This window comes from Amblyomma maculatum, chromosome 9 (assembly GCF_055883805.1).
Source record: "Amblyomma maculatum isolate TAMU_Amacu chromosome 9, ASM5588380v1, whole genome shotgun sequence".
In the NCBI taxonomy this organism is placed as follows: Eukaryota; Metazoa; Arthropoda; class Arachnida; order Ixodida; family Ixodidae; genus Amblyomma; species Amblyomma maculatum.
The window spans coordinates 82,793,814-82,809,669 of record NC_139352.1 but is presented as its reverse complement, the minus strand read 5'-3'; the positions used below and the strand labels follow the sequence as shown (position 1 = coordinate 82,809,669).

Below are 15,856 nucleotides of genomic sequence, written 5' to 3'. Positions count from 1 at the left end.
TCGGCAGACACTTCAACAGGTCACAGTGAAGTGGGCCAGGCCAGATTACTTTTTGCTCCAGCGATCATCCTGTGAGAATAATGTCATCCGCGCTATATGGCACATTCCCTCGGCAGACACTTCGACAGGTCACAGTGAATGGTGGATATCATCAATCTTCATCACCAATTGAAGTTCTTTGCTTGAAACTTTACTCGCAGTAAGAGGGTGCATCATAATATAGTGTACATGATGATGCACCGTCAATCACCATGAATTTCTACAAATATTTGGGCTTCTATTCTTCCTTCGTATGGACCTCAGATTGATAACAAGCTTCCAAATTATTCAATTTCTTTGTACATTCACTCTGATCAGGCTTAACAGCTGCACTCTGTGTCGCATGTACAAACATGCCTCAAATTGCTCATACAAGCTCAGTTGTCTAGATCTGCCCTTTTCTCCATTTAACTCCTCCCCTGAGTGACATTCCTGACAGTAGCGGGGAGCATGGCCTGCGTACTTCGGAATGTTAAAAATATGGTTTTCGAACAATAAACAGTACACCATAGGCTACTGTACTTGTACATAGTTCAGTTCCACATGGAGAAATGCTATCACTCTTTCCACTAGAGCGAAGCTCGGCCGCTATGCGCTGTGCGCTGTGTACAGTAAAGAACCCCAGGTGGTCGAAATTTCCAAAGCCTTCCACTACGACTTCTCTTATAACCTGAGTCGTTTTGAGATGTTCAAACCCGAAACAAATAAACCTAAAGCGAAGCTAATGTGGAAGTAGTATGCAGAACGAAAACATGTAAAAAAAAAATAGTTCTGAAGTAGAAAATTACCTTAGAAATATTTTTGCTCACGAAAAGAAAATAGTGGCAGAATGAAAACAGCTTGCGCGAGCATCGAACAAAAAAAATTAGCCTTCCCATGCACTGAGCTCGAAAAGTCGCTAGTTATATATAACAAAGTGCCGCATTTATGAGACACATGAAGACTTTCGCTTGTTAAATGGTTTCAAGGAGGTACAGAGATGTATTTGTGGTAACTAGACGAGTCAGTAAATACTCCTCAGTTTCCTTGAGGCGTTGCTGTACTTGGATGCCCAGTTAATTGAAAATAATTGTTTCTTTCACACGTAATAGATCGAAGAGCCTGTTTTCACATCCGTAAAGAAAATTTTGCGTTCGCTATGTGAAGAATAAAGAGGAAGGGGCTGAGGCTCAAATTTCGCCTTAAGAGTAGATGTCATAGCGCCTTTAAAACCACCGTTAATTTTTCAAATATTTTTTGTTTAATTTGGCTTTTGGGGAACGGAAGGCGCAGTGTTTCTCTCACTTGTCGGCAGACACCTACACTTTACAGTGGGCAGCATAAAATTCGAAGTATATAAGATGTCGGTTCGAATCCCCTTATCAAACTATCGTCTAACTTGACTATCAGGTGGATGCTTAATGGAAAGGGAAATGATATGGCACCACTCTGAAATAGAGGGGCTGCGTCATAACGTTGATAGTAATTAAATCGCAGGCATATAACCGAGTTGATTTTCGCGTTACAACCACGACGCCGATGCCGGCTTTTCTGTGACACGGGTCTCTTACGTTATCGCGTAAAACAGAAGAATGCTCCTCCCTGTCAGAACGAGCACATATATTTCACAAAACAGGCATGAACAAAGTGAATAAAAAAGCATAAGAAACAACAAAACGAACAACAATTAACAATCAGTTCTCACAACAGCAGTTCATCTCGAACCACATCGAGATTTCCCCGTCTTTCTCCTTCATTTTGAGCCCATATATTCTAGGCACATTATGGTTTGTTCGGTTAAGTAACGATGGTTGCTCGTGACTGCCAAGCAATCGTCCGTTTGCGCAAGTAGTATGCACTTCAACGTCGTTCTCGGGCTTTGTCACGGACTAGGCGTGCAGAGTCAAATTGCTGGCCAGGAAACGCCGCATCACCTCGTTCGTGGCTCGTGTCTGGTCGAAGCCAGGGTAATGTCCTGCGTTCGCGACCACGACGAAAGAGAAGTTCCCCGCCGTGGTCACGTACCCCGAGACGCCTTCTTCCTGTGAGCCAGCGTAGAGGGGAAACCGACGGCCGTGTCTGAACTGTTCGGCGCGACTCCACTCCACGCTACGCAAGTAAGACTCGATCTGCGGCGCCGAGAATATCGGGTCCAGCTGTCCGGCGTAGGCGAGGAACCGGTAGTTGTCCATGAGCGTGGCCACCATGTCCGTGATGTTCCGGAAGTAGTCGCCCATGAGCTGCATGTTGATGAGTGGCTCTCGGGAGAACTTTGCATTGTGGCCCACGTGGACAGCCTCCTTGAACTCGGCGCTTGCTACATAATTCCTGTAGGCAGCGAACTCTGGCGGCTCGACGCTTTGCAGCGCGTTGCCGTCGTAAGTGTAGCCCGTCAGTCGCTGGAACATGGTGGGAGGACCGTCTCCCGTGGCGACGAACACAGTCTTGAAGAGTAGCTGTGCGGCCTGGTCTGTGCGGTTTTCGGCCACCATCTGCTTGATTTGTTCCATGCGCCTGTTGTAGGCCTCCCAGCCTTGGTAGTCAAGCAGGCTGAGCTGCCGGTAGTAGTCGGCTAGGTCGAGCATGTCGGCTACGGGACCTAGGAAGCCAACGCCACTGATGATGCCTTTTAGGATTACCGGGAGGTCTTGGTTCGTGTGCAAGCGGGTTGCCAGGGCTACGGCGGCTCTTGCTGGAAATAAGCAAAGAAAGAGGGCGTGGAACAGTGACGAACTTAACGTTTGAAACGCGATGATTTATTAACATTTGTTGATAAATTTGAAGTATCTTGCACAAGTAATGCCGAACCTAACATATTTCCGTCTCTCATTCTTGCACGTTTTGTAAGTCAATGCTATATTTCATAGAGCTATTTTAGCTACATTCAGTCGCTTTTAACAAGTCAATTTGTCGACTGAACGTAGCTAAAATAGCCCTATGAAATGTAGCATATATTTGATGACTTATAAAACGTGTAAGATAAACAGAAATATGTTAAGTCCGACAGAACACAAAATGAAATTAAGGTCAAACATACACACTGCAGAGAATGAAATTAAGGATTTTTAATTTCATTCTCTACAGTGTGTATGTATGCCTTTCTGTTGCACTAGCGTTAGTCAGAAAACTAAATAAAAACAGCAGTTGATGGGGGAATATACGCAAAGTGTATATTATTCCATTGAACAGTAAACGAAATTAAGTTTAGATATTTGACTATGCATCAAACAAGACAGACGCATCAAAATTTCTCACCTTCCGGACCAAATTCTTTATTTGGTCTGAGCGTCATTTATTTATTTAGCTAGCAAAAAAAGCTTCAATATAAGACTGTCCCCTTTTTTTAGGAGTCGTGTATGGTAATTACTGCAGACTTGCATTGTACCCAACTGTACGTATTCGCACCCGCACTGTTGCTCGGCATTTCAGATCCAGCGTATACACGTAACTTTGTCTGGGATAAAGTTACGTCACTATACAACAGCAGTGCGGTGCGGCTGTGCCTAGCTGCGCCTCTGCTTTGTACGATACATATTATAGTGAAACATTATTATAACAACAGTTGTCCAAAAGTTTGTGAAATCCGACAAGGTTGCGATAAGATTTGCAGTATCAGTAATAACCTAAGGCAGCCCCGATACTTTCGCTGCATTAGACGTAATCCTGAATTCCATTTTACTTACCGCCGTAAGACTCCCCGGCAACGTAGAAGTCCCTCCCTTTGTACTCTGGGAAGAGCTGAAGAAACTGTGTCAGGAACCGGTGTATGTCTCGGGCAACCTCTTCGAGGCTCGTAGGGTAACCCTTGAGGCTAGCCGTACGACTGAAGCCGGCTCCCACGGGCTGGTCCAGGTAAATCACGTTCACGTACTCGCGCAACGTGTGCTCCCTCGGGTGTAGTTTCCCCTGGGCGTCGAGGGACAAGGGCCCATTTTCGAGGAACTGGCCGAAGAGCGACGAGCTGCCGGGTCCTCCTTGTAACCACAGTAGGAGGGGAGCGTTCATATGGTCGTGCTGGTGTAGCAAAAGAAATGCAGAACAACAGTTCTTTCGGAGTGCTCAGTAAAAGTACAAGCTGACATTGATGACGCAGGTGACGCAGCACGTGACTACCGGTACAACACAGAAGTTCCCTTTTTCGCCGGTCGACACCGCGCTTGGAGCTCGCGAGCACGGGCCTGCTTTATTGTATCGCGCACACGTGGACAAGCTGTGTGGATATGACCTGGAACGAAAGGCGTCCTGTGTTTAACGGGATTCTTAAAACTTTTCGAGCGATTTTTTGTTGATCACCCTGCGCCTTCGATACTCTAAAACCAGCTCTTCTTTTTGCAATTGACATACGCAACGAGGCTGAAGATAAGGCTTGTGCGTCCTTCAGGGGTACAGTAGTTTGACACGCTGCTGCAACTGGATAAGCTCTGCGCGGTTACGATACGTGTGCTGGTATGGCGAAAATATATTATGAAACACTCACCTTGGCTTGTACGTGCAAGAAGAACAGGTGACTCTCGATGGTTGCATTGACAGTCACGAGACCCGCGTGCGCTTCGGCGCCCGTGTCTGGGGCGAAGAACATGGGCACTGCGCTGAGCTGCCGCGCCGCCTTCGTTTCCTTGGGCTGCACGTGGGGGCTGAGGTAGAGGACGTCTTCGTCGTCAGCCCCGTCAGCTCGCCTGGGATTCAGCGATGACAGAGAAACGGTTGTTTCGCGTTCATGATGTCGTCGCGAACAGTGTGTCAGGTGAGAATACACGCAAAAAGGGTGTTATTAGTAGCTGCTGACCTGTTGCTTTGAGTAAATATGGAAAAATTAATAGTCTGTGTAATATTGCAATGATGACTTTTAAGGGCAGCCATAGGACTATAAAGAAATGCTATAATGCTGTAACAGAAACTTCGGAGAAGGAGAATTCGCCGTGTTCCAGGGTTCAAATCCGCGCCCATCGCTCTTTGTGGCGAAAGAAAAGTTCGTCCTTGTCCGAGGTCCGACTCCAATTTGGATGGATTCCTCTAAACTTTGGAACAACAGGCAGTCTATGTTATAATGACATCTCTGTATATTATTGCGAAAGCAACACTACTCGCACTTTCAAGCCTTCGCGTGACCCGGCCGCAATTACGTCTTACCCACGTGACGCTGTGACGTCACACCCCACATGACACACGGGCTGGCTGGAGCTGCCAACTTGGGTCTCTCGTTTCACATGGGACGGTTTTGCCAGAATCAGCCTGCTAGGACCCTGGCATTCAAGTTATCCCTATAGGCCACTAAGGCACGTTCATATGGGTTGGTTAAAGCGATGCTTTATATGTGGGCTGAGGAAGAAGAAAAAGAGAATAAGAAGAACGCTTGGTCACCCGCAGCTAATTCTTTCGCTCAATATTTAGTTCAGCAACGTTCAACTCTTGTAATGTTTTTTCCATCGCTTCTGATGGTCGCAGCTATCTCTGTGGTCACGACTGAAAATGCGTGCGCACGCACAAATGCGAGATTACACACGTATGCACGCGCGTGCACGTGAGGGACAGAGAAATAAAGAGATGTGAAGCGAAGGCGGCTTGGTGAGGATATATGCTGGGGGATGCTCCTTAATTCTGCTATAATAAAGTTACTGATGTAATCAGCAGTTCTTCCTAGCAAGGAGTCAAATAATGTACTATAGATAAAAAGTATGCGTTATATCAATGTGAGTTATCCTAATCATTCGCGACGTAGGTACGATACAATATGTTGCCAGTCAACTAGCATCAGCGGTAGCATTCAGCTATACCTGGGCGAAATTAGGAGGGCTCACTCAGACTCACTAACAAAAGTTTGGCCAGCATGCGGGCTCACTGAAGCTCAGGCTGATACGTGGTCGAGCCCACTGCGCTCCCTGAAATCAAATTCAGGCTCACAATTCTCGCGGACTCATGACTCATCATCATAAGCCGGACAATACCCACCGCAGGGCAAGGACCTCTCTCATATTCCCCCAATTAACCGTCTCCTATTGCAGCTTCATCCACTGGACCCCTGCGAACTCATTTACCTCATCCGCCCACTCTTTCTGCCGCCACCTGCTACGCTTTTCTTCGTCAAGAATTCAATTTGTTTTCCTTAGCGACCATCGGTTGTCCCATGATTACATGCCTTGCTCATTCCAATTACTTCTTGATTTCCACTAGAATGTCATTAACTTTAGTTATTTCTCTGACCCATTCTGAACACTTCCTATCTTTTAGCATTGTATACGCATCATTTTTCGTTCCATAGCTCTCTGCTTTGTCATCAGCTTAAGTAAGACATTTTTTGGTTAGCCTCCACGATTCTGCACGATTCTGTATGCGCCATAGTTGAGCAAAGGTAAGACAGCTGTTACATACTTTCCTCTTGAGGGTACCAGTAAGCTAGTAATCATGATCAGCGAGTACTGACCAAATGCGCTCCATCTCTATATTTCCCTTTCATGAACCACCTACCCTAAGTATACATATTCCTCTATTATGCACTCCCAGTGCTTCGCTAACTGTTGCAATCTGCTGCTCCATTCCAAGACATTCCGAACGTTACCTTATAGCCTTTTGCATATTAACTTTTATGCCTACCTTTCTGCTTTTCTTGTCTAGCTCATTATTAATTCTTTGCAATTTGTCCCCCGAGTTGCTTAGCAAGGCAATGTCACCAGCAAATCGCAGATTACTGAGGTATTCTCCATCTACTCTTATCCCTAACTGCTCCCATTCCAAGTCTCTGAATACTTCTACTAAGCAAGCTTTGAATAGTACTGCGGAGATCGTGTCTCCTTGCCGAACAGCTTTCTTTATGGGAATTTTGTTACTTTCTTTATGCAGAACTATGGCTGCTGTGCAGCCACTATATATGTCTTCCAGCACTTTCACGTACGGCTCGTCTACCCCCTGATTTCGCAATTCCTGCATGACTGCAGAGTTTTCGACCGATTCAAATACTTTTTCTTAATCAGTGAATGCTATGCATAATTCATTTCAATTACTTCCCAGTTAAACTTGTAGATGATGATGATAAGCTCTTTATTTACTCTCAAAGAAGGGTAACCAGCCGTAAGACTGGTTGCACTGCTTAGAGAAGGTCAGCAGGAATCCCTTGGGACTCTGCGGCCTCCAATGCGCGCAAAATGAGCTGGCGCTGTTGGGCGAGCTCGGTGGTACGCAGGAGGGACTCCCGCGCATCCACTGTAGCTGTATTATCTGCGTTGTGTCGTGTACATGTACACATCACGTGAATAAATGTGGCCGGTTGTGAGCAGTGTTTGCAACTTGAGTCGTTTCAAACGGCTTGACCACGTGACTGCGTCAGAACAAAACAAAAAAATTCACACACATGTGTATCGTAAAGTTTTGCGGTTGAGTACAAATTTGGGATTCTGGATGTACAGAGGCGAGCAATGTAAGAGCTCGTACTCAAGATGAGTGCGCTAACATTATACTACTCCAAGGTCCGATGATAAGCCGTTGTTTGGGTTTGTCTGAAGTCACTTAGATCTATATAAAGAAATAAACATCACCAAAATGAGCGGAAACTGCGTTTCGAACCTGCGGTGGCGTGAACAAATCTCTGGCCACTTCTCGAGAGAACTGCGCTATCGCCTCAGCCGAGCACCACTCGTGGTTAACTGCCCCTCTCTCACTCTGTACCTTGCATGCTATCATCAAGAACACATCGCTATCGCACTGCTCTCTCAAGGTGATTAAAGCGGTCCCACAGTTTTATATCCCAATGTCCCGATTTCGCCGATATTTGCCTGAAGCCTAACATTGAATTCCTGTAGCCTCGAAACGAAAGCGCAACAAAACGAGAAGTACCAGTGCTCATCCTTCGTTTTTAGCGAACTGGTCCGAATCGTCTGCAAAAAATTACGAGGGACTTTAGCGACTAAAGTAGCGAAAGGCGAAAGCCTGAGTGCCGCATTCTGCTACGCAATTGGCACAAATATTTAATTAATTAGACAGCAATAAACAATGAACTAGACATTAGGTAGGTAATCAGTTAATTACTTAAATAATTAACTACCCCTTAACAAGTTAATTAATGTATTACTTAATTAGCAATTACTTAGTTGATTAGTCATTAATTAGTAATTTATCATTGATTTGCATATGTCCATATAAGGCACGTATTCGCGCATATTGTCGTGTTGCTCTGTGATTGGTCGAGACATCTATGACGTCATCCTGCCTCGGCCAATCAGCGTCGCCGCAAAATCGGGACACATTTTGTCCACGAAATAATGAGCCATTAAAGGCCTTTGCCTTAATATTTTTACTTCGCCGCAGCGGCTCAGTAATTAAAGCAATCGATTGCTGCATGATCCCGAGGACGCGCGTTCGATCCTGGCCACGGCGGCCGTATTTAGATGAAAGCGAAACGCTATAGGCACCCGTGCAAGGAACCCAGATGGTCTAAATCACCAGTGCCCCACATCGCTTTGGGACGCAAATGCCTACAAGGTATCAACCAAACCAAACCATACATGCTCATACTCACACTGCAAGCAATTACTTTTCTTTTAGCAGCCGCTTGCTACAATCGGCGCGTAAAAGCTGCCCCAAACGTGACTCACAAGGCAGATATGCATCGCCAAATGGATACCAGGAAGCGAGCTGTGTCCTGGTTACGTGAGCCGCCAAGCGGGCTCACGTAACACGGCGGCATCCGCACGCTCTCTCTTCGAGCCTGCTCTTATACTGCTCTCTTCCCTTCCCCACATTTAAAAACATCTACCTCTCCTTCACGACCACGTGCGCGACAGATGCAGAGTAAACAAACGTACGCATGGCAGAGCACTCCACCACAAAGTATGCGCCATCTTATAGGAACGGGAACGCGTGACGTGTTTACATTCACACGGTGTCTATTGGACGGTGAGGAGACAGAGGGGAAGTTGTGCTTATGTCAGTTTCGAATGGCTATATAGAGCTGCCGTATGGGCGAGCGAGATATTTGGGGAGTGGCACGGAAGCATGCGTAGTTCGGTATATACACAGCCGGTTATACTACCGGCGCAGATACCTGTTTATGTAACTGTGTTAGTGTACTGCTATCGGATGCAGCCAAAACGGCGGTGAAGCTCTGTCGATATCTACAACCACCAGCCATAGCTCTCTATAGCTAGGCGAAAACAGGCAGTTGTTAAAGCTCTTCTTGTCGCCCAGATAAAAGGCGACCGCGAGTTAAAATAAGGGCTTGGAATTGACGCCTTGACATTTTTGATAGAAGCAGGTCTTCAGTAGGGATAAACATTGAAATGCTGTAGCTCCATTCACTATTTGTGCTGGTTGGAAGAGTAGTTAGTGCAGGACACTGACAGCCAACGGACGAGCCCACTGTGGGAGATGCGCTTTTGTTGCCAGTTGGCGTATTTCCAATTTCATTACGGGCACTGCCGCAGTCGTTACTGAGAATTGCAACAAGAAATTGAGGGCTGTCGGAATAGTATCTCAATCCAAGTTTTACGTGTTTTCTTTGGGTCAATGCGTTCCGAAATATTGAGCGTCAAAAACAAGCAATTTTAGCTCGTAAAGTTGGCTTATCGCAATGCACATATTTAAAAGGCATCGCGGGGCATACTGTTGTAGCAGAAACCATGGTAAATGCTTCTACGACATAAACTAAATATCCGAATTTTGTATTTGCTCTTTTAAGTATGCAGGCGACGCCATTTTTGAAATGTGAATTTCCGGAAAACCAACTTTACGCGCTAAAGTTTCGTATATTTCACTTTAAATGCTTTGAAAGGCGCTGCCGATAAAAGTAATTTGAAAGCTGAATTTAAATTCTGTGTTGACAGCGTTTAAATTCTTAATATATTGTTGGCCGTTGAAATTACAATAAACAAACGGATCAGTCAATTTTGTTAATCGTTTCATCACTTCTCCATATTACATACGTACATATAGTTAGTTTTCTTATACAACCCCCTGCACAAACCGCACCGACGTATTTCTTGCATGGCTTAAAATAACGATCTGCAAACATTTAAAGAAAAACGCACTTTATTATAGGGATACGAGTTACGGAATTAGTAATGCCCGTGTGCGATAAGAGTACTCCATCTAAAATAAAAAAAAAAATGCATGGTTCGTAAACAAAGTTCCGAGATGTAGTAAGACCTGATCGTGCGCATAATTCGTATGTACAAATACGTACGAAGCATACAACGGCAAGGACCAAGTTGCCACGCTCAACCGCCGGTATTTTAACTTTGTCGTTAACTTGAGGAAGCCGATAAAAGCCCATTTGGCGGGGGTATATGTACGAAGAAGCCATAAGAAATATTTAATGAGCTTTCGAAACTAATAACCTATTGTTCATATTGGATCAGTGTGTATACTTGTTCATAGAGCAGGGTGAGAATTGACCTAATACACGCAGAGGACCGACTTGTACCATGTTTAAGTCGTGAGCCCAATATTTTTAAAGCTTTGCCTCCAGTAGAGTTTGAGCGCTACGTTTACCCGATATTCATTCTTCGAGTGTGACCAGAAAGAAGGGCGCTTACATACATATGCGTGTAGCCGTTTACATATGTGCAGCTTTGATGTTAAGCTGTAGCCTAAGTAGGGCACATTCGCAGCTGTACGTCACTGATGTCCATATATATCCACCCTTTAGTGTCAGAATCACAGATAGTGACCGCACATGTAGGTCTGCGTTGCAATTGTTCGCGACTGCGAAATTCTGGCCCGCTCTTTGCAGTAATCGAACAGTCAATGAGATGAGTAACATGATTAAACAGAGCGCTGATTGGACACAATCGCGTCTGGAATGAGGGTAAGGTCATCTATACAAAGAACCGATGTTTGGTATTATATAAGTTTGATAATTAGGTGTCCCTACTGAGTGTAACCAGGGTTTAAAAAAAGACGGCGTGGCCTTTCCTAGTGGAACTAGCTGAGAGCGGTTACGGGTCATGCCGCTAGTCTGCAGTTCTCTAAGTGTTCTGAAACGTTTACTATTTATCACAGCCCTTAAAATTTGTGAACTGTTTAATTGTTGGTCTGAGGAAAACTATCAACACAGAAGATGGAGGCTGTCTTGGAAAAGAATTGGCTAAAATGTTTGCACATTGCTATCGCTTACGCAAAGCAGTTTTCTTGCCACCCTTAAACGATAAATCGCTGGATAAAAAAAACATGACAGTGGTACCACTTCAGCCTCTAGACGCGTCTCAGAGAATAAAATCCGCTTTTCTGTTGCACACTCTCGCTTTGTGAGCGGGCTGCGCGAAAGATGCGTCACAGCATCTGGTCACGTGATAGGTTTTCTTTGGAGGCCAATGAATATATCTACTTAAATTGTACTTTGGTAGAAACACCACAGTTAGCCGTTTTTCAAGACGATCTGCGGCTTTTATATTGCCTTATTTTGTTCCTAGAGCCAGTAATCAAAAGTCAGCTGATTATACTTTACTAACAAATTCACTTTGATAAACGAAAAATGATGCAGACTAAGCCAACCAAAACAAAACAAATCTGTTGTTTTATTTGGTTTAAGACATTTCACGTTTTCGAAAAGCTTTGGTTAAATTTTGCTGGTACAGTCACTAGTAAAAATATTAGCACACGTGAGGGATCACGTGCAGGACAACTCCTGGCGCTGCGGTTAACAAAGAGGCTATGACGAGAATACCGGGCCATTCTCATTATTCAGTTTTAGGGGGGTTCAGCGAATTGTCACGGCCCAGCAAAATTTATTTTTGCTAACATAAAAGTAAAAAAAAAAAAAAGAAGCCATCATTGCTAATGATGATAGATCCAGAAATAAATGCCGCACGTATGGTGACGTAAAGCCGACGCTTCGACGCTCGGGTGGTGGTACACTGGATAATTTGGATAATCTGTATGAATAATAAATATTAGGATAATTTAGATAAGCAAACTGTGCGGTTCGTTTCGCTGAGTCATTCGTAGTCCTTTTCATTTTTGCCGCCGAGTCAATCTCAGTAATTTTGATTTTTGCTGAGTCAATCTTAATCATTTATTTTTATTTTTATAGAGACATTTTTATTCATTACCCTTTTATGCAATGCCGATTTAAGGCAGTTTCTTCTGTGGTATACACTTTCGGCCTCTCCTCTCTCTTCCCTTCTAGAGAAGAGGAATATTTCTATCTTGCCATCTCTCTGTTTTTCACCTGCAAACTGTGCCAGGGTGCTCGACTCTTCCCTGCACCAACCACTGCTGGGGGCGCTCCTGGAAATTCTAACAAACGCTGCATTTTCCCATCTATGAGCCTTTTAATTCTTTCGCGTTAACAAATTCTTCTGCGCTTTTGCCTTGTAGAGCATCGATAAAGCGAGAACTGTAAGTTAATTGGCTCCGTTTCGCTTTTTTTTTTTTTTCATATCCCTTTTCCCTGTCTCATGAGTGCGGGCACTGCCATACCCACCTGAGCATGCTACCAGAAATGGCACTGGCACATCGTTGAAGGTGCCCTCGTCCACCCGCAAGGTCATCATAAGACAACCTTTCTGTGCAAAATTCTATTTGGTCATCAGGCTGACACAGGAGTTCACAAACATTAAATACTGCGACGCCTAATGACTCAGTACCTGAAGAAATCCCTGATTTAGGGGACGCTGATAAAGCGCTCCCCACATAATAGCGATAGCGCGAACACACAGATGTCACTGTCTCCAGCGTGCAAACACACGCACGGCCAACATGTTCCAGCGTGAATACGCAGTTGTTATTCATTGTTCCTGCTATCCTGTTTGCCCTTATATTCTCTCTTCCCCCTTTCATTTCCACTGGCTCCTTACGAGCCTGGTCTTGTGATCGGCTTCCCAGGGTTCAGGCCTGAAAGGTAGCCTACGCTTTCAAATCTCTTTACTGTGAGATTTGAACAGACATCTCTAAAAAAGGGACATTAGAAATGGGCTTTAAAATAACGGCTTGAGGGGCAAGTTGGTCACCGCCATGTTTGGACAAGGTTAAGGTCTGCGAGGAAGTGAGTGTCATTTTCCCCCCTGGGCAAAGAAGAGGAAAATGAGAAGAAGAGGAAGTTGAGACGTGCCTGAGTGTAGAAGAGGAAGTGTTTTCCGGTTCTTCTTACAGTTGGTAGTGTGCGCGTGTGCTGTGTTCCTTCTCCTGTGTTTGTGTTTATTTGCGCCACATATCTGAATACGAAATGGGCTTTATCCACGAGAAAAATTTAAGTTGTCTAACGGCGGAAATAATCATACTCCCGTCAGCGCACTGTTTTGATCCAAGATACTTTTGACACGCATTTCATCCAAGAAGGGGTAAACATGTCTTCGTGTGGAAAGCCGGCGAGCAACCGGCGCCATCAGATTACCCGCACATGAGGGCACCTCCTACAGGCTACACCTCCCAAAGAAACCCGCGAAACACCTAGCTCTAGAATGTCAAGCGGATATTATGCCATATGAGGTCACCGGACTCGCCCTGGACTGCATTGATTCTCTGTGAAGCGAACTTCATCAGTGATAATGAAGCTTTGCATATTTGAGTCGCGCTGGTTGGAGAGTAACGCACTTGAAGTAATCTTAAATTTCAACGCCTTATAAACGCAGTAACTTGAACCACATTTGCAGGCTGAGCTGTTGGAAACTGGAACCTGAAGAAATGTAGAGCACTTTACATGGCCGGCATGTATCCTTTACTTTGCGTTTGTTTGCTTTGTGAATAAACCACGACCAATTGTACTACTTATACGGCTACCAGTACTACTGCGCGGTCCGTGGACCTTAGCAGGTATCAAAGGCCGAATCACTCACCGGTGTCGGGGCACCGCGAAGGCTCCGATGAGCGCCAGGCACACTGCGAGCAGAAGCACGACGAGCAGGATGAGCACACACCGTCGGCTCTTCATGGTGGAAACTAAGCGGCCCAAAGCTTCGTCCACATGCAGCCGCCACTGAAGCCACTGCTCCGACCACTGCTGCTGCGGCTCTTCCGACTGCTGCTGCTGCTGTGCCTGCTTCAGATGCGTGCCGGCATGCGCCTGACCGGCCTCTGCGACGGCTGCGGGCGACGCCAACATGCCTGCGTAGTCGTTCGGCGGAGGGGGCGCGTCTCGCTGATAGGCCCCTCTCCTCACGGGGGGATCGGCTGCGCTAGGCGCGTTGCGCAAGGTGCGTCCACGACGACTCGTCTACCGGCTGCCGATGAGAAGCGGACTGACCCTGCGAAGCTGAGGGGTGTGGTTCGCAATCGCCGTTAGGTATGCGTTGGAGGCGCTCAGATGCACATCTTATAACGGTACGGTCATTGTCAAGCGTTTATAGCCCATGGTTTACTTTCTCAGCCGCCCAGTGTGGCTTGTATGGCTTGCAATGAATCGCTGGTGCTTGTAAGGACATTTTTTATCCTAACCTATCGACTGGGCGGACTTTCATAAAAGGATAAAGGAGCACCATTACACTTAAAGGCTCAGGTAAGCAGCTGCCTTGCAGCTGCTAACCATGCAGTCACCTGTTGTCTGTGAGTTTACTTCTGAAGCTTCTAGAGTTTTATTTTTTGGAAATTTTGTAACTGCCATGCAATATCAACCTTTTCGAAATCACCTCCTGTTCTGCAACTCCACTGAATCTCAAGTTTCGAGATGGTGACCTCGACAGAAAAAGATGAACGTGGATTTAGGTGCTATTTTGCCGATTTTGGATTATCTCAGGTGAATTTGATGACAGTTTCGTCAGGAAGACCACCTGTGTACCCGTTGCAGTGTTCTGATAGTAACGCTTTCACGGAGATCTGCATCACAGATGCACCACTTTCGATGTGCTTGTCCTTATCCAATTTTTTTCACTTAGGGAACACTGCAACAGGCATGTGCCGAGCAACAGCACTCTCTCCCTCTCCTCCTCAAGAAAAATTAAAGAACTGAAGAGAAATTTCTTGTAATCGGATTGCATCAGGAACGCCTCGTTACACCATATTCTCCTGCGTACATTCTGGCTTAAGCAGTAAACCCTCAATTACTGGTCTTTCCTATGGGGGTTAGGCTTATTACGCAGAGCAACTGGTAGTAAGTGTGACCTGACCTGCCACTACCATTACTTTGATCTTGCTAAAAGGCATTAAAAGTCTATTTTTTTTTTCATCCGTATTTGATTTCTTAAGAGATCCACTACAATCCAAACGGCGTAATTATCGGAGTGATTATTTTAAGCTGAACCATTCGGCATCTTGATACCAAAGTCGGTGGGAACAGCGCATGGTTGAAGAAAGAGACATACACTGTAAAAGGCTTTGGTGGAAGAGGCTGTCGTATGCGCATAAGTGTGCACACGACAACCCATTCTTTCTGTCTCATTGTCTTGAACTAGTTTGGTTTGATTTGTAGTGTTCAACGTCCCTAAGCGACCCAGATTATTAGAGACGCCGTAGTGGAGGACTCTGGAAATTTCGACTATCTGGGGGTTCATTTACATGCACTGACATCGCACATCACACGAACGCCACTCCGTTTCGCCTCCATCGAAACGCTGGTTCGAACCCGGGTGCTCCAGCATCTTAACCACTGCGTCACCGGGGCGGGGCGTTCTCTTTCAACTGTTTAGTTAAGTACGCTCTCATAACCACCTAAGTGCGGTGGCACGTAGTTGCTGTAGGGAATTCGCCTGAAACGCGGGAGGCGTATGACTTCAACAACGCCCCTGAAGCCAGGTGCCCACCGGGTTTTTTTTTTGCCTGCGGCTCGACGTGTCTGAAGTGAAGTACCTAGAGCGACTATTCTCTGACCGAACCTTGTCAATACCAAAAATCAGGCATTCACTGCGGTTTGCCTATTGCTGTTTTATTTAATCAGAATTAAATCATCATAACCATACACTATAGTTCGCAATTTTTG

The 15,856-nt window shown here is 45.5% G+C and overlaps 2 protein-coding genes across 2 annotated transcripts in view; one reads left to right on the top strand and one right to left on the bottom strand.

Annotated features, from left to right (window-relative positions):
* Window positions 1–15,856, top strand: part of LOC146179608 (putative serine carboxypeptidase CPVL) — a gene marked incomplete at its 5' end in the record, with an annotated part of 164,192 nt that overhangs the window by 15,532 nt on the left and 132,804 nt on the right. The window lies entirely within an intron of this gene.
* LOC146179613 (venom serine carboxypeptidase-like) lies at window positions 4–14,165 on the bottom strand. The gene is made up of 4 exons (XM_084579276.1): window positions 13,782–14,165; window positions 4,496–4,694; window positions 3,702–4,032; window positions 4–2,710 (listed from the first exon to the last, which is right to left on the bottom strand). Exons 1-4 carry the CDS (start codon window positions 14,045–14,047, stop codon window positions 1,908–1,910), a joined length of 1,599 nt encoding a protein of 532 aa, XP_084435402.1. The 5' UTR covers window positions 14,048–14,165; the 3' UTR covers window positions 4–1,907.